This window comes from Hakea prostrata, chromosome 1 (assembly GCF_041222555.1).
Source record: "Hakea prostrata isolate BN-2017 chromosome 1, UWA_Hpros_2, whole genome shotgun sequence".
Classification (NCBI taxonomy): domain Eukaryota; kingdom Viridiplantae; phylum Streptophyta; class Magnoliopsida; order Proteales; family Proteaceae; genus Hakea; species Hakea prostrata.
Window position 1 is genome coordinate 78,667,217 of NC_142600.1, and position 27,291 is coordinate 78,694,507.

Here is a 27,291-nt window from a genome sequence, read left to right on the forward strand (position 1 = left end):
CTGACTGCAAGTAAATTCTGCATTAACCATCATTTTTTAAATTGAAAAGACATTCAGGCAACTGAATTAAGGAATCACAATTCACCCAATGGATTCATGATAGGCTTTCATTCACCAAATAGTAATATAAAATAATTAAGGAGAGAAGGTTGGAATCTTTCTTACATTTTCGGGGTAACATGGTATTCATACTAGACCTTGGATAATTCTTGAACCCTTGCCTTCTTTCTTTCAATCTCCTCCGTCAGTAGCAGATGAACGTCCTGCATTTAATATAAACTATAACCAAAAAAAAAAATCTATTAACGGTTCTTATATCAACTACACGAGATCTGTATACCTGCACGATGACAAACTCGAGCTCTTATATTGATCGGATTAAGAAAAACATATAAGCAGAGGAAGGAATAAATAAAGAAACGGAAGAAGAAATTCATCGAACAACCAACGGTCAACCAGAGGAAGAAGGGCTCGAAATATTACCTCATAAGTTAGGATTTGAAGTAAGGAAAGAGAGGACGAAAACCTCCACTTGCACGCACAGAAGACGAAGGTTAATCGCACACAGGAAGAATGGTCTTATTGTTACCTCAAAAATTAGGGTTCAGAGTAAGGAAGGAGGACGAAGATCTCCAATTGCACGCCAGATGACGGAGGTCGGCCGCACGCAATGATCATCGGAGCTTTGGTAATGGTGAAGTAGGAAGCTTGGCATCACAGACGAGAGGCAGGGTTTGAACAATCACGAAGTTAGGTCGTGTTGTGTGATTATGTGGAATCAGCTTTATTTATATCATGGCTTCAATTTGATTATTCTAATTGGACCAGAGAATCACCATTTTACACTATTGTTGAATCACTTGAATCTGTAGAGTCATGTAGATGCTGATCAGTTTTGAACCAAACGATTTTTCTTATCAGGAATCATGACTGCATAGAATCCGATTCCACAGAATTCGGAACCAAACGCAGCCGAATTAGTTTTCTCCCCTTCTCTCTTTTCCTATCTTTCTTTGTTCTTCTTCTTTTTTTCAATAAATTTTAATAATCATAAGCGGACGACCATCCATTTATTTTTTATGGAGGACACCTGTTCATCACTCATATCCAAAAATTAAGATTAAATTAAAATTAAAATTAAATTATTTTAAAATCTTACTTTAATCTTTGGATATGACTAACGAATATGTGTCCTTCATCCATAGATAAATAGATGGTTTATTTATTTATTAGAAATAGACTCGATAAAGTTCTGATAGGCGAGGAGAAGGGGGTTGGGGTAAACTACCCTTTTATCTTCTTACCATAAGCGAGTGATGTACTTATTTCCTGTTAAAGTTTTTCACTCTTCTATACTTTTCCCATTTTTTGAAGGGTAGACTAGACTATCCTTTATCTCTTCTCAATATAAGCCAATGATGTAATATGTTAGACTTCTTCATCCCTTCGTATTGGGTTATAATGATATACATTGTAGAAGTGGTTTGTAATAGATGCGTCTAAAATCTACTCAGCCCTTAGATCTCCTGCGTATGATCGCAAAAACCAACATCGATGTGGCCCGACCCGTTGGGATTGGGAGTCCATCTCCGAAGGATAAGTCAATTGATGAACTTAATCACAAACAGCTCTACTTGAATACAAAGCTAATGGATGAATAACGATAATACAATTCATATTGTATGTGTCCTTCTACCTTGTGGGTAGGTGATGTCTTATATAGAGTGTACCTTCAAATATCCTTCATTTGATGTATTTGAGCATTATTCGGATAGCCGTCAGATCTTAACGGATAGATCCGTTGAGTGATAGATTCGTATTAGGTTTGGCTAATAGATAACTCCTTCGTTGATATGACTGTTATGTGGTAGTCATCAATATAATAGCGATAAGCATCTGCTGCAAGTGCTGCTACCCGTCTCTTTGACGATTAGTCCATCCCGAACATAGCGGATTAGGGCGTGATTGTTACTGAGTTAGTTTACTTCCTCAACAAGCTACCTTTTGGCCCGGCCCGCTCGGAAACAAGTCGATTCCTTTCGTCCCGACCGGAGTCGAGGGTCGAACCAAGGTTGAACCGGGTTCAATTATATTTTCTCCATATCAGTAATAATGCTATTTGGAATTGATGAACATTGACATCATATCCTCAAAGGTTGTGATTCAAAGATGATTGTTATACTACAATTTCTACTAGATTATTATTATGTTGTAAATTTTACTCTTCATTATTATAAAAATTGGAAAATGACGTTGATATTCTTGTATTTGTTACAAATAACCATGCTAATGTGTATCAAGGTACCCATGGCCATTATGACTCATTAGCGATGTCTAATGGTCAATGGTATGATTAATAATTTGCTCAATTTAAAGATGAATACAAACAACAAAGGAGATGATTTAATTTGTCTTGCAAATTTTATTATAAAATCTAATGAAAATTTGCAAGATATAGTTTGGAAAAGTGGCTTACTAACTGATCTACAAAAATATATGACTCTTAGATATGTGTTACCTGTCGCTCTATAATTATTATGGATAAAAGTTAGTACAAATGGAAGTTATAGAAATCCTGTAAAATGTTTATTTATAGAATATGTTTCCATAGTTGCAAATAAAGCTTTATGTGCTTATTTATGATTACCTACCCGTTATTATGGAAGATGATTAATTTTGGGACAGCCTAAGCTACATAAATTGAAGTACAAACTTCCATATAAATTGAAGAACCAATTAATTAAGTCAATTATTGTAAGATATAAGGAAATTTCATTTTAATAAACGTACCCTGTGTTATTCTGTATGAAATTGTTGATCTTAATTTTAATGTGCGATTGTTTCAGCAAAAACACTTGAATGTTTAAAATAGGTTAGACTTTGTAATATTTAATTATGAAGAGGTTCAATAAATACAAATAATATAATCTTACATTCGATGCCAACATAAATATCACAACTCCAACAAAACCAACAAAACCGCACTAGGCTTAGTGTATCTGCACGTAGTATTTTTTTAGGGCAATAATAAAAATGGAATTAACATTTAATTTTTCTTATATTTTATATAAAATAGTGTTATTTCATTTTCTTTTCTCTCATTCCACTGTACTAACGGTTCATATGGGACGGTCCACGTGATATAAAATCCCTTTTTTTTTTTTTTGGCCAAAATAAAAAAATATAAAATCCCTTCACTAGGGTTCTTGCCCGTCCGCCCTTGTGGCCATACATAAAAATTGGTTATTTCGTTTAGGTCCTGTTTCTCTCTCCTCCTTTTTATGTGTCTGTCTGAACCGGCTGTTTTGGGTGCGTGAGAAAGAAATCAAAAAGACTAAGAGAGAAGAGATCAAGACTGTGAGGAGAGGAGAGGCGAGATAAAGGAAGAAAGTGGAACAGAGTCGCGTCGATAGACCGTTCGAATCTTCACAGTTGGCTTCTTTCGGATTCTAGAAAAAATTATTTTTCCAATTGGGTTTCAGTTGAGTTTCAGCTGCGTTGCGTGCTTCGTACGGTCTATCAACGTTCTCTGCAACATTTTGTTGGTAGGGGACCAATAAAAGGAACTGTTTGCAGCGGTGGAGGGAGTGAGTGAAAGAGTTAACAGCCAGCAATCACTGAACCTAGCATATACTGTTCGATAACTTTATTTGTTTTTCTTTCCATCATATATATTTGTTGTTGTTTCGTTCCCTTCTTTTTGGGTCTCCGTTGCCCTTGTAATTTAAGACTGGCTGTCTTTCCCCTTTCTTCTTCTATCGGCCTCTAGGAGTTTTGATGCTTTATTGATTGATTCTTTTGGTGGATGTGCTTGTTGTCGGAATAGTTAATTTGTCATCAATGGAGGAGACTAGGGCTTCCGGAAGCACCGGTGGTGGAGTGAATTTTCCCCCCGACGACGCTAGAGCTTCTTACTGGCTCGATGCTTCTGAGGATATTTCGTGCGACCTTATCACTGATTTGGTCGATTTCGATACGACTGCTCCTGACACAGACACAGTCGATAATTCTTCTAGTCAGGCTGTAGATGCTTGTTTCTTTGGTGGGATTGATCGAATCCTTGATAACATCAAGAACGGTTGCGGCCTGCAGCCTGTCGTCGAAGATGAGACTGTTGTCGCTACTGAAGTCGGGCCCCGTGCTACCGCATCGCTTGAGGAGTCGAATGGGATGATTTCAGGAAATGCTCTATCGGCCAGATCTCGCCCGGTTGACTGCGATCCTACAGACGGGCATCATGAATCCGATGGAAAGACCTCTTCAAATCCTCCTCTTATAGGCAATGGGGTTCTCGTTAGCTCTCTGAAAGACAACAGAGGAGTCCGTAAGCGGGAGGGTCGGGACAGTGATGTTAGGAGAGAAAGTAACTTGGGCGGTGATGCTCACAGGTGTATCAAAAGGTCTCGTCCTAGTGACTCAATTGCTGAGAGGGGTTTTCCTGTTTCTCGGCATGATTGGTCCAGGGTACGCTCAAGCAGGAAGAGGCCCCGTTGGGAGGAGGTTGAAAGGATAGATACTGTTCGAAGTAGTAAGAGGGAACTTTGCTGTGGTGACAGAAGGGATACCAAGGATCGGGACCGCAAGGACAGAGACAGAGATAGAAGAGGTTATTGGGAGCGGGATCGATCTGGAAAGGTTGTTTTTCATTCAGGTTCTTGGGAAGCTGAGAATAACAGACAGTCAAAGAGAACCAAGCAAGAAAGCCCGCAACACATTGAGAGAATTGATAGACAACCCGATGAGAAGGAGGAGAAACCAGCTGAGGAGCAGGCTAGGAAATACCAATTAGATGTTCTCGATCAGGCTAAGAAGAAGAACACAATCGCTTTTCTTGAAACTGGTGCTGGAAAGACTCTAATAGCCGTTCTCCTTATCAAGAGTGTTTGCAATGATTTGCTCCGAGAAAACAAGAAATTGCTGGCCATCTTTCTGGTCCCCAAAGTGCCGCTTGTTTATCAGGTAACATGTGTTTGCCTGCCTTTTTTCTTCTTCCCAGTTTACGTGTGTTACTCCCACAATTCCCTGCATTGCATCCTGAGTTGATATCATGATCACTTTCTAATTTCAGCAAGCAGAGGTTATTCGAGAGAGAACAGGTTACAAAGTAGGCCACTTCTGTGGTGAAATGGGCCAAGATTTCTGGGATGCCCGTAAGTGGCAGCGTGAGTTTGAGTCAAAACAGGTATTTTTGAATTTTATACATCTGTTGCTGTTAACATGATTCATAGTTGCTTTTACTTCAGTTAAATGTATTTTCTTTAGTTCATGGTTATCTGATTACTGTGAATTATCTTGGCTGTAAAACCAATAAAATCCTGACATTGGACTAAAAGTCACCTGTATCTTTAAGTTTCTTACTCTTCATATCTTCTATATGCTGGCATCACAACTTGCAGCCTCATTAGACAACCATCGGTATTTTACAATGCGGTTGGCATTCTTTGCAACTGGCAGTTTGGCATCATCAATTCACCTACGACCCTTTATGTGTTTTGCACTCCAGAATGTTGGAAGCTGGGCTTTGATTAACCGCAGGGAAAAACTAATTCTAGACCTATTAAAACATTTTCTTTTTTAATTTTTAATTTTTAATTTATTTTAAATAAGAGGTTGCCAAGGTTACTTGGTTAAATATTGTCCGTATGGGTACTTATCAGTTGACTTTATTTGTACTCTTCTGTCAGGTTGCTTGACCTACATGTGTTGGAGTAAATTGTGCATGTACTGACCCATACCCATGAACTGTACCATTTTTTTCTGTTGCAGGTTCTAGTAATGACGGCTCAAATTTTGTTGAACATTCTCCGACACAGCATAATCAAAATGGAAGCCATTCATCTCCTTATTCTGGACGAGTGCCATCATGCTGTGAAGAAACATCCGTATTCGTTAGTGATGTCTGAGTTCTATCATACAACTCCAAAGGAGAAGAGACCAGCTGTCTTTGGGATGACAGCCTCTCCTGTCAATTTGAAGGGTATGTTTCCATTGTCCAATCAGCTTGGTTTGTCTTTTTTGTTATCTCTCTTGCTTTTTTTTCTTCCTCATCTCTCCTTTCACCATCTTTACTTTACCATGAGTTTTGCTGAAAAATGTGTTGGGTTCATTTTTTATGCTAGAACCTCTAATTTCTGTTCTTATTTATTTCCTCTCGTATTGTTTATCTTTCTTCACCTCTTTCTTCTTCAACCACAAACACCTACCCCTTGAGATAAAATAGAAATTTATTAGCATATCAGGCGTCTTATGGTTTTTCCAAGCACAGGTGTTTCCAGCCAACAGGATTGTGCTATTAAGATTCGTAATCTTGAAAGCAAGCTGGATTCTGTAGTTTGTACGATAAAAGACCGTAAAGAGCTGGAGAAATATGTCCCAATGCCTTCAGAAACTGTTGTTGAATATGACAAAGCAGCTACTTTGTTGTCCCTTCATGAGCAAATAAAGCAAATGGAACAAGCGGTCGAAGAAGCTGCCCATGCAAGTTCGAGAAGGAGTAAATGGCAATTCATGGGGGCTAGAGATGCTGGGGCAAAAGAAGAGTTACGCTTGGTTTATGGTGTTTCTGAAAGAACAGAAAGTGATGGAGCCGCTACTCTGATTCAGAAGTTGAGGGCCATAAACTATGCTTTGGGAGAACTAGGACAGTGGTGTGCTTATAAGGTAACCTCCCATATTAAATCTAACTTGTATTTGTGTCCATTTAGAAATACCTGTACATGATCTGCTCATCCGTTTCTTCAGGTTGCACATTCATTTTTGATGGCCTTACAAAATGATGAAAGGGCAAATTACCAGCTTGATGTGAAGTTCCAAGAATCATACTTGAGTAAAGTTGTCTGTCTCTTACAGTGTCACTTGTCTGAGGGAGCTGCTTCTCATAAAGAAGCAAAATATATAAATGCAGAGAGTAATGGTGCTCTTGATGGAGTTACCATTGATGAGATTGAGGAGGGAGAGCTCCCCGACAGTCATGGTCAGTACTACTATTTTGCCTAGTCTTGTTACTCAAATTATCCATTTTCAAAATAAATTAGAATTTTATGAGTGTATTCTGTTGGAATCTACATGTCTGTTATGGTGTATTTAGAATGATAAGAAGTTGCATCCAGCGACTTCCAGAATCCAATTGACTTATGTCTTCAACTCTTCATTACTTAACGAATGCAGTAAATTCATTTACTGATTTGCAGTATGGAGGAGGAGGTCACTGGGTTGAGATTTAGTGATTGTTTGTACAAAGAAGAAATGCTAAAATGGTTAACTGTAATGTGCAGTGTTTTCTGATTTGATAGATGTAGAAACATGCCAAACATGTGCTAGTGTTTTCTCTTTTGGATGCCGAACTATAAAAGCACTTCCAGTAAAAGATGTAATTGATATCTTAGTAACCTAGCTGGGACAAAGTCATTTTGATTAAGAACAAAGTATTTCCGGCGATTACTTGATTGAAGCATGGTGTTTTGATTTATTAGTTGTAGAAGTGGGAAAATGTGAGGTTGCTTTTGGTGTACTTGCTTTGGTTTGAAGGGTTTCTTGTTTAGTTTAGTTGCCAGAGGATTAGTTTTAGTTTACTGCAAATGGTTATGAACAGTGGGATAAGCTTTTACTGTACTTGTAAAGTTGTAGTTGTGTTGGAATTAGAGGATTGTATTGAACTCATTTAATGAGTTAATTGGGATTGTGCAACTTGATCGATCCCTTTTGATATGTCCTAAGTTGATAAAGAACAAGATATTGGTCTTAGAGTGTTTTATAGCAGGTTCTCAGTTGACTTATGTTCTTCATGTCATTGTACAGTTCTCCTTTTGTTGTCAAAACTGTTCTGGTGAAGCCAAGTGTTTAGTCTTGTCTCTTGACAATTCATCATTTTACATTAAACCCTATTCTTAGAATTAAACACCTATTCTTGACAGATAGTAAAGAAAAGGAATTTGCAGCACTTGAAATCTGATTAATCATGCATGTAAGACAGCTAAAGTAGAGAAATAAACACAATAAGTCTTACTGGTAAGCACAACTAAACAAGAATCAATAGGAAACAAGGGGATGGGGATCTTGGCACCATAACACTAAATTGAATGCAAGGGTATTAAGAAACTTAGAGAAAAATAGAGCTGTCCTAATCAATATCAGATTCTAATAAGGAATTCAACAATTAACAATGTAAAGGGAGTATTGGGAAGTTTTTGTATTGCCAAAGAATAAATGAGAAATATTTTGGGAGAGATAATGTTACCTGCTGATCGTGGCTGCAAAACAGGGGTTAGAAAGCATCTAGGAACATAAATAAGAGAAAGAAAAAATATTTTGAAGTAGTGGTGAATCCTAGGAAATGAGAAAAAAATATTTTGAAGTAAAGGTGTATCTTAGGAAAGAGAGTAGGTGATAAGAGAGAGGGAGAGAAAGAAAAGAAACAAAGAGAAGGGAAGGGAGACTAACAAAAGACAACTAGACTGCCGTATAAGGGAAAGAGGGAAGAAAAACAAATCTTTATCTGCAAGAAAAACATAACCGTGGGGTTTGGGGAAGAAGAAGAAGATTTCTAGGAAAGAAACTAGTCTTTTTTGAGAAAAAAAGAGAGTAGATCTTTGTAGAGGAGAGCAAGGGGAATTTTTCTAGTGGGAAACAAGGGTGAAAGGAGGAGAGAGATTACTTGGAGAGAGGGGAAAGTGCTGGTTCCACCATGAGAGAGAGAAAGAGAGAAAAGCAACGTGAGCTCTTTTTTTTCAAATTCTTTCATTCATTGCCAAAAACGAATTCCATACAAGGTTTAAATAAAAAAATTGATTCTTCACAACCCTACATGTTTAATTCCCAAAATAACCCCAACTTAAGTTGTAAATATAACCCAAACTCAAAATAATTCAAAATTGGGTCAAAATAGACTTTAGGCCCAGCCCATAAAGACTTAAACATGAAATTAAAATATTTCAATAGTAAACTACTACCCAACCCACTAAGACTAAGGAAAATAACATGACAAATTGCCTATGCGCAGTGTTTCTCATCGAACCATAGGATCCTAGCAATCTGATAACCTCCGAACTCATCATCCATCCACATAGATGCTGTCATGGGATGATCTCTACGTTGGCGCCGCCAGTAAACTCGGAACTGCTCACTAATGTTCTCATCAACTCTCCCCAACTTTGAAGAATTCACCTCTGTTGAATAAAGGCTTTGGTAGTACTCTAGCATGTCTGGGTCAAGTTGTTGTAGCTCCGCCATCGTGATCCAAGTGTTGTCGATCTCAGGATGTCCCTGCCACTTAACTAGGAATTCTCTGTAACTTCCCTCTCTTGTTGTTGTAACTCTCTCATCAAGGATTTCTTCAATTGTCTCAACTCTGTTGTGAAATTTAGGCATAGGTGGTACTGAAGTAGTAGGTAGTGAAGGGGTCTTACCAGCAGGGTCATCAAAAACAAGGGGAAGGGTGTCAAGGTCATCTGGATAGAAAGATGCAGCAGTAGGAATGCCATGGAAGGGTACAAGGTCCTCCACATTGAAAATATTGTTGATCCCCGTGTTAGTTGGTAGATTAAGAACATAGGCATTAGTTCTTATTTTCTTTAGAATCTCGAATGGTCCTACACTACGAGCATGTAGCTTTCTCGCTTTCCCTTTGTTGAAACACTGCGGTCTGATCCTAACCATCACCATATCTCCTTCTTGAAACTCTTGCAGTCGTTGATGCATATCAGCTTTGGACTTATATTGATCATTAATCAGTGTTATTCGCTGTCTTATACTTGCATGTAAATCAGATATGTGATGCGCAAAAAACTCGGGTGATGGGGAAGTCCTAGAGCTGGACACAGTTGGAATAAAGTCTATAGGAGCCTTGGGCTGGTATCCTAGACAAACCTCAAAAGGTGATAGACCAGTGGTTTGGTTCTTAGAGCTATTATAGGCAAACTCGGCTTGGGTAAGCCGGTAAGGACCCGGTCCCAACTGGTAAGGTACTCTCCTATAAGACAACGCAACATGTTCCCTAGACTTCTATTTACAAATTTGTCTGATGTGTGATGTGTATCTAAATTACTTTGTGAGGCAACTAGATCATAAACAACTCTTGACTCTTTACACTCAACTTCAAATTCTTGCTGATTTAGTATGCCAAGTGTTTTAGAGCAAGTTTATTTGATGGTACTGCCTTTATGCTCCACAACCTTAAGCACTTTTGGGGCGGTAAGGGTCAATCAGATCTTTTTCCCTTTATATTCGAAGATATAGATGTTAGATTTCCCATAGGTAGTGACATCCCTATCATATAACCATGGCCTCCCTAGAATGATGTGAGCAACATCCATCTCTAGGACATCATCACACCACACTCTATCCTCATAACCAGCAAAATGTAGGGGAACTAAACACCTAAGGGTTACAGGGATAGTAGACTGATTGACCCAAGCAACCTTGTACGGTTTGGGGTGAGCCTCTGGTTTGAGCCCCATTCTGGAAACAACACTTTGAGCAATTACATTCATGCAGCTACCACTATCTATGGCGACTCGACAGTTCTTACCTTGATGGCAAGTATAGGTAATAAAAATATTAGTCCGTCGCCAATCATCAGTATCTTTGGGTTGTGATATCATACAACGCACAACTCAAAGCTTAGACTCGTATACCATATCAAGATCCTCATCATATATGTTCTCATCTGGTCTATGGTCTTCATACTCAGGCTCTTGATCATCATCCTGATCTAAATCCACATGGTCTTGCCCTCCAACATAAAGGTTTCTGTTGGGGCATTCCCCAATCCCTAGCAACGTGTCCAAATCCTTGGCATTTGAAACACTGGAGCTGGCCAGCTTTCATGGGGGGAGTTCCCAAAATGCTTTTACCCTTGTTATCAATTGGGTGCTGTGTATTAACAGGGGGTCTTTTGAAATTGGTAGTGTTAGGGGTAGACCTTCGGAAACTAGATTCTCCGGGCTGAAAGCTATTCTTTTGAGGAAAAGTCTTCATGGACGTCTCAAGTTCTAGAGCAATCCTAAAGGCTTGAGGGACATCTTGCACTAAGTGGGGTGCAGTCGTGACCGGATATCTGAGTTAAGTCTAGTAATAAATCTAGAAAGTGTCTGCTAACATCCTCACGAGTACGGCTTCTAATCTTAAGTTCATTGAATTTGGCCATGTACTCAGTCACGGTTAATTTCCCTTGCTTTAGGGTGTTCATTTCATTCAACAAGTTAGGCCTATAGGTGATAGGTAAGAACTCCCTTTTAAGCCTTTCTTGCATCTCAACCCAAGTGGTCACTGGCTCAAGTCCTAGATTGTTCTCTTGGTACTCTAATTCTGTCCAAAAATCTTGGGCAGCCCTGGTAAGCTTAATCTTAGCAAACCTAAAGCGTGCCTCTTCCGACATATTATAAAAATCAAAGTACCTGTCCATTTGTCTAATCCAATCTAGTAAGACTTTCGCATCTATTTGGCCATCATAAGATGTGGCCTCTACCTTGATATCCTCCAAATATCGAACCCTCTATCATGGGTGTCAAGAGCATTGTCATGCTCATAGGTTGCATGATGCATAGGACCAAGATGTCCACGTGCTCCACGACCTCTACTTCTACCTCTACCTCTTCCTCTTCCATTACCTTGGAAATTATCCACAGTTCTATCAAGATCCTCGAGGCGGTGGTCAAAGTTCTGGTGGTCCACTTGGTAGTTTTCATTCCTAGGTCCATTGGCTTGAGTATTATGTCCATGCTGCTCTTGCTGTCCCTCTATGGCTGTAAGTCGTGTTGCAAGGGTCCGAACATTACATTCTATGGCCTGAATGGTGGTGGCTTGGGCTGCCTGTGTTGCCCTTTGGTTATTTAACTCCTCTTGAGTTGTTTGAATGGCCTTTAAGATCTCTCCATTTTGTTGGAGCAGCTGAGTCAATTGGGCACTTGATGAACCAGTCATATTGGAATATTCGTTTCCACTTCGGGTTACTACCCTACACAGTCTGACCTAAAGACACCTAAACTTAGGGGTGTCAATTTTCAACCCGAATCGTTAAAACCGGACCGAACCGGCCTGTTATAGCCCTAACCGGCCCGAACCGATCCTTAATGGGCCGTAATTGGGCTGAGGGCCCTCAGCCCGAACGGTTTCGGGCTGGCCCGGGGCAGCCCGTGTGCCGTCAGCCCGTTAGTCTTTTACATAAATAAAATTAAAATATTAAATGTAATTAATTTTTTTTTGGTATTGTTTAAATGTAATTAATGATCCATGAATGTCGGTGTTTGAGACGTTGAGACTCGAGTTTGAGTAGTTGAAAGTTGAGTGTTAACACGTTTAACGGTTTAAGTTTTAAGTTTTAACTTTTTAATATTCAAATTTCATTTAGTTTTATTATTTTAAAATTTAAAAGTCTTAATTGATAACTCTTAACTCTTAAGTCTTAATCTTAATCGTTAACTTTTTAATTTTCAAATTTCATTTAGTTTTATTATTTTAAAATTTAAAAGTCTTAATTGATAACTCTTAAGCATAGTTGTCAAGGCGTCGCTTAATCGTCGCCTCGGCGTCTGGGCTCCTTCGGAGCGCCTCAAATTGGCGTCGCCTTATTTTTAGGCAATAAGGCGTCCGCTTTTTTTTTCTTTCTTTTTTAAATCACGAGAAAGATGCCTAATCGAAGGCATATATTGAAATACTTATTAGATTCCGATTGTAAAATATCTATTTTTTGAACCTATATGCATATGTATAATGACGCTACATGTGATCAAATGTTAAAATAAAAATAAAAACAAACAAAATTGAAAGAGAATAAGTTCTTGACTCAAGTCTCTCACTCTCACTCTAATCCCTAATCTCTTTCTCTCTTCCTCTCTTCTACTCTTCCATTCCCGCAGCGACACTCCGGCAAGCAGTGGCCAGTGACAAGCAATTTCTTCTCTTCCTTTCTTCTTGCGACTTTTTATTTAGGACCTATATGTGTGGTTTGTAGTATGTTGGATGACTTGAGGTAGTCTGATATTAGTTTTTTTTTATTATATAAGATATGATAGATTTAGAGTGAATGAGATGTACACTAAAAATTTCACTTAAAACGCCTCAACCGCCTCAAAAGCGCCTCGGAGGGCGCCTCGTCGACTCATCGCCTCAATTAGCCTAAACCGCCTTGCATCGCCTCGTCGCTGTGACAACTATGCTCTTAAGTCTTAAATCTTAATCGTTAATGCTGTTTCACCATATATACATGATAGAAAAATTTAAATTCTTTATTTTTTGAGGGTGGAGGGTGGTTTGGATCAAGCTAATGCCATCACTTATCGTTGTATCTACTTGGAGTCTTCGTCCTCTATCTTTTGTAGTTTTGTGTGTGAGAAACTAGGATTTGGAGTTGAGGAAAAAAAAAATAATTTCAATATTGATTTTTAATTTAGTCCAAACCGTTAGCCAAACCGAATCCAAACCATTAGGCCAAACCGTTAGTCAACCCGAACCCAAACCGTACCAAACCGAAACCGCACCGAAACCGTTATCTTTTAAATGGGCTGGGGGGTTTTTCAGCCCGAAACCGTTTGGCCCGGCCTAAAACTGCTCCAAACCGCACCATTGACACCCCTACCTAAACTAAAAACCAGCAATTCTAACAACTCGATACCTAAAAGTCCAGCAGTACTGACACTCTAAACCATGCTTTGATACCAGAATTGATGTAGGAGAAACCTTGGAAACTAGGGGACCTACAAAGTGGGCTACTAGACTCTTAGAATTAAACACCTATTCCTGACAGATAGTAAAGAAAAGGAATTTGCAGCACTTGAAATCTGATTAATCATGCATGTAAGACAGCTAAAGTAGAGAAAATAAACACAATAAGTCTTACTGGTAAGCACAACTAAACAAGAATCAATAAGGAAACAAGGGGATGGGGATCTTGGCACCATAACACTAAATTGAATGCAAGGGTATTAAGAAACTTAAAGAAAAATAGAGTTGTCTTAATCAATATCAGATTTCTAACAAGGAATTCAACAATTAACAATGTAAAGGGAGTCTTGGGAAGTTTTTGTACTGCCAATGAATAAATGAGAAATATTTTGGGAGAGGTAATGTTACCTGCTGATCGTGGCTGCAAAACAGGGGTTAGAAAGCATCTAGGAACATAAATAAGAGAGAGAAAAATATTTTGAAGTAGTGGTGAATCCTAGGAAATGAGAAAAAAGTATTTTGAAGTAAAGGCGTATCCTAGGAAAGAGAGTAGGTGATAAGAGAGAGGGAGAGAAAGAAAAGAAACAAAGAGAAGGGAAGGGAGACTAACAAAAGACAACTAGACTCCCGTATAAGAGAAAGAGGGAAGAAAAACAAATCTTTATCTGCAAGAAAAACAGAACCGTGGGGTTTGGGGAAGAAGAAGAAGATTTCTAGGAAAGAAACTAGTCTTTTTTGAGAAAAAAAGAGAGTAGATCTTTGTAGAGGAGAGCAAGGGGAATTTTTCTAGTGGGAAACAAGGGTGAAAGGAGGAGAGAGAGATTACCTGGAGAGAGGGGAAAGTGCTGGTTCCACCATGAGAGAGAGAGAGAGAGAGAGAGAGAGAGAGAGAGCTCTTTTTTTTCAAATTCTTTCATTCATTGCCAAAAACGAATTCCATACATGGTTTAAATAAAAAAATTGATTATTCACAACCCTACATGTTTAATTTCCAAAATAACCCCAACTTAAGTTGTAAATATAACCCAAACTCAAAATAATTCAAAATTGGGCCAAATAGACTCTAGGCCCAGCCCATAAAGACTTAAACATGAAATTAAAATATTTTAATAGTAAACTACTACCCAACCCACTAAGATTAAGGAAAATAACATGACAAATTGCCTATGAGCAGTGTTTCTCATCGAACCATAGGATCCTAGCAATCTGATAACCTCCGAACTCATCATCCATCCACATAGATGCTGTTGTGGGATGATCTCTACGTCGGCGCCGCCGGTAAACTTGGAACTGCTCATTAATGTCCTCATCAGTTTTATAGTAGGTTCTCAGCTGACTTATGTTCTTCATGGCATTGTATAGTTCTCATTTTGTTGTCAAAGCTGTTCAAGTGTATAGTCTTGTCTCTTGACAATTCATCATTTTACATTAAGATAACCACAGAGAACTTTCTGGAAACTCCTTACACTGTTTTTGATCTAGTCTTCCCATGTGATTCTCTTTCTTCGTTATCCGTTTGTTATTCTTGCATGCTGTTAGAAGTTAGAACTATCAGACATTCTTTCCATGATGATGAACTGTGTATTGCTTAGTTGTTTCTGGTGGAGAGCATGTGGATGTGATAATTGGAGCAGCCGTAGCAGATGGAAAAGTGACTCCGAAGGTGCAGTCTTTGATTAAAATTCTTCTCAAGTATCAATATACTGAAGATTTTCGTGCAATCATTTTTGTAGAGAGGGTTGTTGCGGCCTTGGTTCTTCCTAAGGTTGAGATAAGCATACTTACATTTGCTGTCAACCAAATTTCATGCATATCTTGATTCTCTTGTTCCTTTCCTTTCTAAGTAAAAATGTATTATCTCCTGCCATGTTTGTGGATAGGTTTTTGCAGAGCTTCCATCTCTAGGTTTTGTCAAGTGTGCAAGCTTGATTGGGCACAATAATAGTCAGGAAATGCGTACATGCCAGATGCAGGACACTATCGAAAAATTTCGTGATGGTCGGGTATGTTTAAAATTCAAAATCAAAGTCAGCGCTGGTACTGTTGTTGGTTTGGTAGTTACTCTTCCTGATGTGGAATGTGTCTGATTTGCAGGTAACATTGTTGGTGGCCACTAGTGTTGCTGAAGAAGGGCTAGATATTCGGCAATGCAATGTAGTCATTCGCTTTGACCTTGCAAAAACTGTTTTAGCATACATCCAGTCTAGGGGTCGTGCAAGGAAGCCGGGGTCTGATTACATTTTGATGGCTGAGAGGTATATAGGATATTAATGGTTCACATATTGAAGCATCATGACTATTTTAGGAGTTTTGAACTAGATGTGGATGTGAGTAATCCGATTCAAACTTGCCTTCTCAGGGGGAATTTATCACATGAAACATTCCTTAGAAATGCTCGGAATAGTGAGGAGAGGCTGCGTAAGGAGGCAATCGAGAGAACTGACCTGAGTCACCTCAAGGGTACGTCAAGGTTAAACTCAGTAGATACTGCACCAGGAACAGTGTATCAGGTGGAATCCACTGGTGCTGTTGTGAGTCTGAATTCTGCAGTTGGACTCATCCATTTCTATTGCTCCCAGCTACCAAGTGACAGGTACCCCTCACAAGAGGATACTGTTGACAAGAAATATATTTTTTCGCTATGGAATGATCAAATCTCAATCTGGTTAGATAAAATACCAAGAAAATATTTTTGAGCTTTTTCATATTTTTTCTGGTGTTGCTTTTGGACATGGGAAGGATGTCATCCTTTGCTGCGCCCTTTTAGCACTAGACAATAGTTCGTATCAATTTTTAGAGAATTGTTTGTGACATTTAATAGAATTTTCTTACAAACTTTCTATTATCCGTTACACAGATATTCAATTCTACGTCCTGAGTTTATAATGCAGCGGCATGAGAAGGCTTGTGGCTCTGCAGAGTATTCATGCAAGCTTCAGCTCCCCTGTAATGCACCATTTGAAAAGCTTGAAGGTCCTTTATGTAGTTCAATGCGCCTTGCGCAACAGGCATGCTTTTCTATTATAAGGCCTAAACTGTTCTTTTTTTCCCTCTATTATTATCTGCTTCAAGTTCTAATCCAAGGTTTCCCCTTTTTTTATTTATTCTTATTAATTACATAGGCAGTCTGTTTGGCTGCTTGCAAGAAACTTCATGAGATGGGGGCATTCACTGACATGCTCCTACCGGACAAGGGATATGGGGAAGAAGGAGAAAAGATTAACCAGAATGATGAAGGAGACCCCCTTCCTGGGACTGCAAGACATAGAGAGTTCTATCCTGAAGGTGTAGCTGATATTCTACGGGTAAGGTCTTTTAGCGTAATTGCTATCTATATATGCAATATTTAACATGCAATTGTCACATGCAATCTTATCTGAATTGACTTGAATTCTGGAGTGCCTGTGCCAAAGAGAGTTACTTGTCTCACTGTTTTTGATTGGAGCCAGTACTGATGAGTAATGTTTATACTTATCTGTATCTCAGTAGGGTACACGGATGAGCTTTACAGCTCCATTCACTGAAACATGTTAATGTAAAGCTAAGATCAAGGATGACTTCTTTTTTTTTCTTCTTTCCCCTGATGAATAAGATCAAGGATGACTTAGTCCCAATTAACCCACAATTTAGTAAATTAGAAACGAGGGCAGAAATCAGAAAGTTAAGATGCCTTTGCTAACGTTCACTGAGAACAGCTCTGACGTTCTTTTGTTCTTGAAGAACAGAAAAATGAGGGTTAGGTATTTGTTAAAACTGTGCAGTCTTTCGTTCTTCAAGAACAACTCAGAGGGAAAAGTGGTGTGAGGAATGACTTTCGCAGAACCTGTAGACATGTTCTTTCTGAGGAACAGAAACCTGATAAAATGGTCTCAATGGTGAACGTATCTCAACTCCTTAGAGCACCCCACCCCCAACCCCCCTTTAAACTCCCTCCGCCTTGCTGTCCTGCCTATGCCTTTGCTTGAAAAAAATATTTTCCATATTGAGGGGTGAATAGGGAAATATTTATAGAACAGACTTATCAAATGTCTATTCTAGTCAACGACTGGTATCTTGGCACAGAAATGTGTAAAAGCAATGTTACACATAAGCTGGTCTCTCAGAATGGAAACATTGCTACTTTAGTGATGGTCTTTCTTAAGAATGATGTTCTTTCCTAGTATCATTTTCTAATGTTCTCATCAAAGAAAGGTGGTATGAGCATAGTTTTGACCGTTTGGAAAAACTTGTGCTCAGAATGTTTGAGAATCTGTGTCGGTTTGGGTTACGGTCAGTTCACTGGGGGGGATCTCCCTCCCAACTCGCAGTTTTTTCGTGGAAGTTTCAACGAGTTCTTAACAGATTGGTGTTTGGTAACTTTTGTTCCTAAGAATGGATTTATTTAGATGAAGATGCCATTACATATATGAAAGGGAAAATTTCAGAGGCATCCCAAGATAATTGGCAAAAACCACAAATACCGCCCATATGCCACATTGGCAAATGGCAACTGTCCCCTTTTCCATTAAAACCACTAGTTGGTTGGAGGAAATTGTGAATACAACATTAATTGGATTATGCTCTATTCGAAGGAACTCATGGAGGAAGAAAGAAGATGAAATCTAGGATTCTATTTTACTAAGTGTAACTTTGTAAAGCCACAAGAGGTTAAGGGCACGCTATAATGTCATAAGAGATTAAGGGTACTTTAGGAATTATAAAATTATCTAACCACGACTTAACAGAATTTGCTAGTGCAAATTTAAGAGACTTTTTTTTTTTGGGGGGGGGGGGTTCATTGCAAATTTGGCATAGTTTTGGGGTGTTTGTGATTTTTGTTAGTTATCTTGGTCCTGAAATTTGCCCCATATGAAGTTAACCCGAAATCAAAAACTCTCTAAAGCCTAGTACACTCAATACTTTAGTGTTACAAAAATCCAAAGATTGTTTGAAAAGGGCAATTTAGGAAAGGATTGATCCATCGAGAGTTAGCGCAAACTTTCGATAGGAAATAGTGGTAGGAATGAAGAGTTTTATACCAATTGAAATTGGTTTATGCTTTCCTATATAGAATAGACTTGTAAATTAACCTCTAAATAGTAAAGTTATTTTGAGGAGTGCTGATAAGAAAAATTAGAGCCTCCACAACTAAGTCGTGGCTTCCATCCTCTCCTCTCCCTCATTCCTCACCCTATTCTTTCTCAAATTAACATGGTATCAGAGCAAACAGTTGATTCTATAGAAAGGAAAGAAACTGTACCTGGTGTGAGAGTCATTTCCAGCAATTAAAGGGATGCAGCACCTTACGCTGCACTTGTAGCTTGTCTTCGTTGAAGATCTTGTCCACAATTGATGTCGAATCTGCATTTTTTAGGTACGAATAAACTGTGATTTACTGAGATCTTTTTGTTTTATGATTTGAGGCTGAGAATGTCTGTTGGATCTGCTGGTTCTTGCTGTGGGTGGGAAACAAGTTGAAGTTCAGAAAGAGAGAGTGAGAGAGATCGATCATACCTGCGATCGATTGTCTTAGAAAGAGAGAGTGAGAGAAATCGATCGAGAGAGAGATATCGTTTGAGACTTCTATTGCTTGAGACCAGAGACTTCTACTGTCTCAGAGCAGCGATCGATAGAAGTTTGAGAGCAGCGATCGATCTTTTATGACTCGGTTTACTGATTTGGTTTGACTTTAAGTTGGTTCAAGTGGTCCAACTGGTTTATTTATGCTTATGAGAATATTCTGATTCTGGTTCTGTGATTATGATTTCTGGGATTTGATTTTAAAATTGTTTGGATATGGGAGAAACTTAAACTATGATTGAAATTATTTCTTCATCCTGTCATCGGTTAATTGAGAAGAAATTGGAGGGTGGATCAAATTTCCACCAATGGAGGGCTATGGTTAAAATTGTTCTTACTGGACGGGGACAGATAGATCATTTGACTAAGACTGTACCCATAGATGATGATACTTGGGCAATTGTTGATGCACGAATACTTGGTCAGATGTTTAATTCATTGGCCGATAATATTATAGATTTGGTTACTCACTTACAAACTGTGAAGGAATTATGGGAGTATTTGAATGTGTTGTATTCTAGTCAGAATAATCTGGCTAGAATCTACGAATTGTCCTAGGAATTTTATCGAGTAGATAGAAAAGGCAGATATATTACGCAATATTTTGCAGACTTTAAAAGAATTTATGAAGAACTAAACTCTATTCTACCTCTGTGCCGACTTCGTCTGTTGATCCTGTGGACGTTCCTGCCAAGTCTGACCTTGATATTCCCATTGCTCTTCGGAAGGGTACTCGTTCTTGTGTTCAGTATCCCATCTCTAACTTTATTTCATATTCTACTTTATCACCTGGGTTCTCTACTGCTCTATCTACTATCGAGACTTATCCTATTCCTAAGAATGTTCTTGAAGCCTTGTCTAATCATGGGTGGGTCAGTGCAATGAACGAAGAATTACAAGCCTTAGAAGACAATCAGACTTGGGATCTTGTGCCTTTACCCTCAGGAAAGACAGCTATTGGTTGTTCTTGAAGCCTTGTCTAATCATGGGTGGGTCAGTGCAATGAAAGAAGAATTACAAGCCTTAGAAGACAATCAGACTTGGGATCTTGTGCCTTTACCCTCAGGAAAGACAGCTATTGGTTGTAGGTGGATATTCACTGTGAAAGTTAATCCTGATGGTTCTTTAGCTTGCCTGAAAGCTCGTCTCGTTGCCAAGGGCTATGCTCAAGTTTATGGCATAGATTATGTTGATACTTTTTTGCCTGTTGCCAAGCTTACTTCCATCCGTATTTTAATCTCTCTTGCTGCTACATACAAGTGGCCCTTGTTTCAGTTGGATGTGAAGAATGCCTTCCTTCATGGAGATTTACATAAGGAAGTGTATATGGAGCAACCACCTGGGTTTGTTGCTCAGGGGGAGAAGAATAAGGATTGTCGCCTCTGCAAATCATTATATGGTCTCAAGTAGTCACCTCGAGCATGGTTTGGACGATTCACTACTGTTGTAATAGAATTTGGGATGACTCGTTGTGAAAGTGATCACTCTATATTCTTTAAAAACTCTGATGCAGGCAAGATCTTTCTTGTAGTTTATGTTGATGATATTGTCATTACAGGAGATGACAATTCAGGAATTGATAGGTTAAAGACCTATTTACAAGAGAAATTTCAGACCAAAGACTTGGGCAAGTTAAAGTATTTTCTAGGAGTTGAAGTTGCCCAATCAACAAAGGGCATCTTCTTATCTCAACGGAAGTATGTACTGGATTTGCTTTCTGAAACAGGAATGTTGGGATCAAAACCCATTGACACTCCCATGGAATGTAACTTAGAGTTAATGCCAGAAGATGGAACCATTTTTGATGATCCAGAGAAGTACAGAAGGCTTGTTGGGAAGCTGAATTATCTGACTGTGACTAGACCTGACATTGCCTTTCCTGTTAGTGTTGTGAGTCAATTTTTGTCTGCCCCACGAACATCACACTGGGATGCAGTTATATGAATTTTGAGGTATCTTAAGAAAGCACCAGGACAAGGGATTCTTTACACTAATCATGGACATAGAAATGTAGAAGGATTCTCTGATGCGGATTGGGCTAGATCACCTATCGATAGAAGATCAACTACAGGGCTCTGCACATTCATTGGAGGAAATCTTGTATCATGGAAGAGTAAGAAACAAACTGTGGTAGCAAGGTCAAGCGCAGAATTTGAGTATCGTGCTATGGCACAGGTAACATGCGAGATGGTATGGATAAAACAATTACTCCAGGAATTAGGAATTATTGATGACACACCAATGAAGTTATGGTGTGATAATCAAGCTGCGGTTCATATAGCATCAAATCCAGTCTTTCATGAACGTACAAAGCATATTGAAGTAGATTGCCACTTTGTTCGTGAGAAGTTACTACAAGGCATAATATCCTCTAAGCATGTGAGAACTGGAGAACAACTCGCGTATTTGTTCACCAAAGCTCTAGGGAATACAAGGGTTACCTATATTTGTAACAAGCTGGGCATAAGTAATATATATGCTCTAGCTTGAGGGGGAGTGTTAGAAAAGGGCAATTTAGGAAAGGATTGATCCATCGAGAGTTAGCGCTCTCGATAGGAAATAGTGGTAGGAATGAAGAGTTTTATACCAATTGAAATTGGTTTATGCTTTCCTATATAGAATAGACTTGTAAATTAACCTATAAATAGTAAAGTTATTTTGAGGAGTGCTGATAAGAAAAATCAGAGCCTCCACAACTAAGTCGTGGCTTCCATCCTCTCATCTCCCTCATTCCTCACCCTATTCTTTCTCAAATTAACAGTAATATTTAGTGTGAAGCAACTATTACAAATCCTATCTTTAATGAATCGCAGACTTAGTTCTGGTCAATACTAGTATGTAAATGGTTGTTTTGCTGGAAGTTAGGTGTATAGAATCAATATCATTAGTGTAGGAAACGCGGGAACGGTCAATTATTTGGACACAACATGGATATTGTGAACTAAGACAAGCTTCCCCTTCAGCCCCTTCCCATGCTCAGCTTCTATTAGAAAAGAACAAGAAAAATGGTGATTCTTGCTTCCCAATGGTAAATGTGCAGCCGTATTGTAAAACCTCTCACACAAGGGCAATTTTGCTCTGTTCATCTACTAGAGATTTGAGATCTTTGACTAAGTTGATTACGATCAACAAGGTAAAGATCTCCTTGAGCAATTAGTTTTAGCATGAAAGTACCTTGGTGGAGAATCCCTAATGTAATTCGTCTGCTATTCGAGGCTTCAATTCTTTTTTTTTTCTTTCAAAACGAGGCCTTGAATGCAGAGAGAATGATAGAGACGATGAGAGGGAAGTACTCCATAGAGAGGGACATTGCCATTGCTGCAGGATGAGACTGAGGAAGATCTGAAGCAGATTGTGAGGATATGATCGCAAAGGTGAGAGGGCAGAAAACCAAGATTGAAAGATTAAGAGAGAAATTTACCTTGAGCTTTCTTTGTGAGGAGAGTTGAGTTGTGCTTTGTCAAGAAAAGTCGGGTTTTTGTTTTCTTTCTTTTTAATTTTTTTAGTTTTTATTATTGTTATGTTGAGACTTTTTATGGTAAAATGAGTCAAGGTTGATTGGCAAAAAGCCTTCAAGCACAAAAATTGGATCAGTTAGCTTCTAGAGAATGATAGACTGACCTAATCTGCCAATATATTTTCAGACACGACACACATATTGTGTCATTGCTCGCTGCCCTGTTTCTATTTTGTCTAGATGTGATCCAAGTGGGTTCAAGTGCTTGAAGAGCATATCTGCCGAAGCAAATACGATTGCCTCGATAAGATATTCCGTTCATTCTTTCTCCATGTTGTTTACGGAATCTGGTTTTTTTGGGTTATAATTGATGGAAATTTGTAAATTCTATCTTTACTGCAGAAGCGGACATGAGAGTTTCTTCTCATCCAGCTCCTCGCACATGGAATGATTCAATAATATTACAGTTATACATCTATTTTATTATTTAATGTATAATAAACTGCGTACTCCAAGAACGGTAGAACGTCAAGAATAGTTCCTTAGTCCGTTACTGAACACACAGTTGCAGTTTGAAGAAACCAGCCACCAAACTGTGATCAATTTGTGTTTGAATGAAGCTGGTTTAGTGGTATGGTAGTAAACAACTGCTGCAAGTTCCAGTCAATTCCAGTAGTCCGATTGGATATCACGGCTTTAGTCACCAAATAGAAAATAATCCCAGAAAAATAGAAACTTTGTGCTGCAGGCAGCAACCCAGCCAACTGACTGGCTCCAAAATTGGACTGATTTAAGGTCTTATGGAGGTGAGATTATGCTGTAAATTAGAGACTAAAGTAATGGTGGATGCTCAATATGGCGGTGGACTGAAAATAGAATGTTTAGGTCCTAATTGTGAAATAGATGGATGGAATAGATAAAGATTGTGAGATGATGGGAAAGAAAGTTCAGTACATACCCCTGATTCAAATGGAGGAGTGATATACCTTTGCTAGAGCCGTGGTAAATGGGATAAAAACCCCCATTGCAATGATGCTCCTCTCCCCCTCAATCCTCACCAGGAAATACACAACACCACACACACAGAGCAATTCAGTATTAAATCAGAACTTGAAGGAAAACTGTAAAAGGGATCAGTTGATTAATCCAACACTAGTGATGGTTAACAAAGACTCTGAACAAGATGACCCCCAAGCTGAATCCTCTCTAAAATTAATCCTTAACCCAGGGTCTTCCCCTCCCCTACAAGCCAAGCTCGCCTACATACTACATGCTACATCTTGACTAACTACATTCCGTCTCAGCCATGTCCTTTGAAAAATCCCCAACAAGGAAGTGATCCCTCCACCCCCCCTAAAAGGGGGAAAAAGAAGTCCCTGTCATCTGTCCTTGTCCTTTGGTTTTGTATCTCCAACAAGAAAGTGATTCCCCCCCCCCCCCCAAAAAAAAAAAGAAAGTCCCTGTCATTTGTCCCCCATATGGTCCTAAGGGTATGATACCCTACATCTCCTTTATCCATGTGGTATACCATTTACATTAGTATCTTGACAATACCCTCCCTCCTTCAACTTCACCTTGCCCTCAAGGCAATCTCGATTCCCCCTACCAGCATGATGCATTCAAGGTGCGAACTTTCGGCAAACTTTGCTGGTTTGCTTCTTGGCGAAATTGGCCAACCTAAGAATTTACGAATTTTGCCAGCTTTCAGCCAGATTTTGATGCTCCATATCGGGGGGGGGGGGTATTTTAGGGCCTGTTTGGTTACATGAATCCAGAGATATCAAATCTCTGGATTCACAAATCTGAGATTTATACCCGTTTGGTTGTGAAAATCTCTGGATTCATGAAATCTAGAGATTCACCTTCTTACACTAAAAACGTGAATCTGTAGATTTGGGTATGGGGTGAAATCGGATTTCATTGCTATTATAAAAACGCTAAATATTTGCGCATTCAAAAAAATCACATCGACCAAATATTTTTTTTAGGATGAATCCACAGATTTTATTCCACAACCAAACAGTTAATTTTATGAATTATGACTCTATAGATTTGAAATCTCCCGACTCTTGTAACCAAACAGGCCCTTAGGTCATTTTGGGCCCAAATTTGGTTTCTAGCCTTATTTGATGCAAAAAACACACTGGGACTTGACACTTGACAAATTTGAATTATTTCCTATAAATTCTTCCATGTAGATTCTCCTTCCTAGCCACATTTGGCACGTTACTTTCTGAGACTTGAATCATTGGGACATAATGGGGAAGATTACTTGTTGACCTTGAAGATTCCGCTACAAAATCCCTTCGTAATTTGAATTGTTTCCATAAAATTTTCCATGCATATTCTCCTCCCTAACCACATTTGGCACGTTGCCTTTTGAGGCCTGAATCATTGGGACAAAATTGGTAAGATTGTCCGTTGACCTTGAAGATTCTACTGTGGAATCGCGAGAAATGGAGATATTGGCGATATATTGCCAATATGCTGCAATTATCGTTCCGCAAAGAGTTTTTGTTCACCACACGTCGGATTGACAAAATATTGTCAAGTTTGGGCGATATTTCACTGAAACTTCCTTCCATGGTTGCATTTGTGTTCCTCTCGTCTCTCATCCCCATTATCAGGTTCTCTTCTTTTTCCTCGTGCAATAATGGACTTTGAGTTGCTTGTAGGGGCATTGGATGGTCTTGGAGTAGGGCGTGATGTAGTGACAACATAACCCCTTTTCCATCTTCACCTTAATTTACTCTAGTGTTCACCAGCATGGGTGATTGTTTCTTCTGGTGGTGGGTGTTGTTGCCTGGGATGCTAAAAGAATAGCAGTTTGGTTAGGCATTGTTAGGTGTGGAGGGCCTGGCTTAGGATGGGTGGGCCACCCAAACCATTTGTTGTTATTTTAGGTTGTTGGGTTGGGCTTGGGCCCAGTTGAAGCATTAGTTGTAATATTCATGTATCGTTGGGCTCCTCCTAAACCAGGTGGGTTGGACTGATGCCACGGTCCTTCATGAGCATTGTAGGGCCTGGTTCTTGGCCTCAATGGTCTGGGTTAGGTCCATTACTTGAGCCAGACCAGTAGGTTCGAAGACTGGAACCTCAACTTTTATCTCTTCAATTAAATTTGCCATGAATACCCCTTTACCATGCATTGTCTCTCTTCGGCGACTACAACCATGGACTTGAAACTCTCCTCTGTATTTTGTGATTGTGCTGTCTTGCGGAAGTGCTATGAGGGCCTTCTGGTGGTGTTCTCGATGCGGTCAGCAAAACCTCTGCCACATTTCTTCCTTCTACTTACCCTAGGTTCCAATCGGTTGTAGCTCACAAAATCGAAGCCATCCCAGGGCTGCCCCCCAGTAGCAGATCATCTCCACCGCAGTCTCGTCTCTGGTGAGGTCATGCAAGGCGAAAAACCTCTCAGCCCTCGCCGTCCGTACGATATGATTGTTTTTCTTATTACCACCAACTCGGCTGATTTTCCTTTGAAATCAACCTAGGGTTGATAGATATGGGTGGTAGGCCTTTGTTGCATATGGTTTTGTGTGGTTATTGCCCTAAGCGTTAAGTTTTTAGGCCAAGTATGAAAGCAGGGGGAGTTAAGTAGTTTAAGTTCTTTTTAGTTAATTCTACCCAACTTAGTTTATAAGGTTAGAATAGTCTTGTTTTTTTTTTTGTGTGTGTGTGTGTGTGTGTGTGTGTGTGTATAGTCTTTAGTCTAAATTAATTTCTATCTTGAGTTAGAGTTCAATTAGGAGTTCAAATTAGATTAGAACTCCGGATTATTATGTATAAATAAGCCCCTGCACTCAATTGGATGGCACCCAACTTTGATAGTTTTAATAAAGCTTCTTAGTTTGAGTATTCTCCGGTGTTGTTGCTGAAACTGTGTTTATTCAATTTGGGAAGTCCAAGATTAAGTGTCGTTAAGGTCTATGGTAAAGTCAAGCTGAGAATCTTGCTATGACTGAATTTACAGCCTACAAAACTCTATCTCTGTTCAATTCAAACTTCACAAGGCTCCCCATCCAGGTATCTGGCAGCCTGGACTCCATTTCTCTTCTCATATTGCACTTTTATATTTTTTAAATTTCCTTAGATTTCAGACTTTTCAAGAGACCAAAAGTCATGTTCAGATCTACACTAATCTAACCGTTAGATCTATTCCACATATTAGGTTTTTAATCCCTCCAAACCTAGTGAGTTAGAGTCCCAGTCTGACTCCCATTTTGACCATCCAATTTCAAGGTATAAACATTTTCTTGAATTCTTGTATTCCCTAAAAGCCCCCCAAAACAAGAACCCTTGAATCTTTGCCATCAAATCCTAACCAAACTTTGGGGGGGGGGGTGATATCCTTAAATTATTACTTACATTTTCTCCAATTCCAAGTCCATTTTGACACCTATAGACCCCCATTTCCTATCTCAAAGAACTTATCCTGTGTTTCCCATGAGATGGGCTTAAGTATATTTATTATTCTTGGTACCCTAAATTATCACTTAAGAGCATATCACATTTAACCAAGGAGCCCTAACTTGACCCTTTTCCATAAATCAAATCCTATCCATCCCATATGAGTTGCATTGGAACGTCATCCGCCAAACAAGGTCTAAGAG

At 39.1% G+C, this 27,291-nt stretch overlaps 1 protein-coding gene across 2 annotated transcripts in view; it reads left to right on the forward strand.

Moving 5' to 3' along the window:
* The first annotated feature begins 3,233 nt into the window (after nt 1-3,233).
* DCL1 (dicer-like 1) overlaps nt 3,234-27,291 on the forward strand; it is a 30,760-nt gene continuing 6,702 nt past the window's right edge. For both annotated transcript variants that reach the window (XM_089142564.1, XM_089142565.1), the window contains exons 1-11: nt 3,234-4,959; nt 5,069-5,182; nt 5,767-5,977; nt 6,266-6,660; nt 6,742-6,973; nt 15,252-15,424; nt 15,540-15,662; nt 15,754-15,914; nt 16,019-16,252; nt 16,517-16,667; nt 16,782-16,964. In XM_089142564.1, coding sequence (XP_088998690.1) covers nt 3,841-4,959; nt 5,069-5,182; nt 5,767-5,977; nt 6,266-6,660; nt 6,742-6,973; nt 15,252-15,424; nt 15,540-15,662; nt 15,754-15,914; nt 16,019-16,252; nt 16,517-16,667; nt 16,782-16,964 — 3,096 coding nt within the window. In that variant the 5' untranslated portion in view covers nt 3,234-3,840. The remainder of the gene's footprint in view (nt 4,960-5,068; nt 5,183-5,766; nt 5,978-6,265; nt 6,661-6,741; nt 6,974-15,251; nt 15,425-15,539; nt 15,663-15,753; nt 15,915-16,018; nt 16,253-16,516; nt 16,668-16,781; nt 16,965-27,291) is intronic.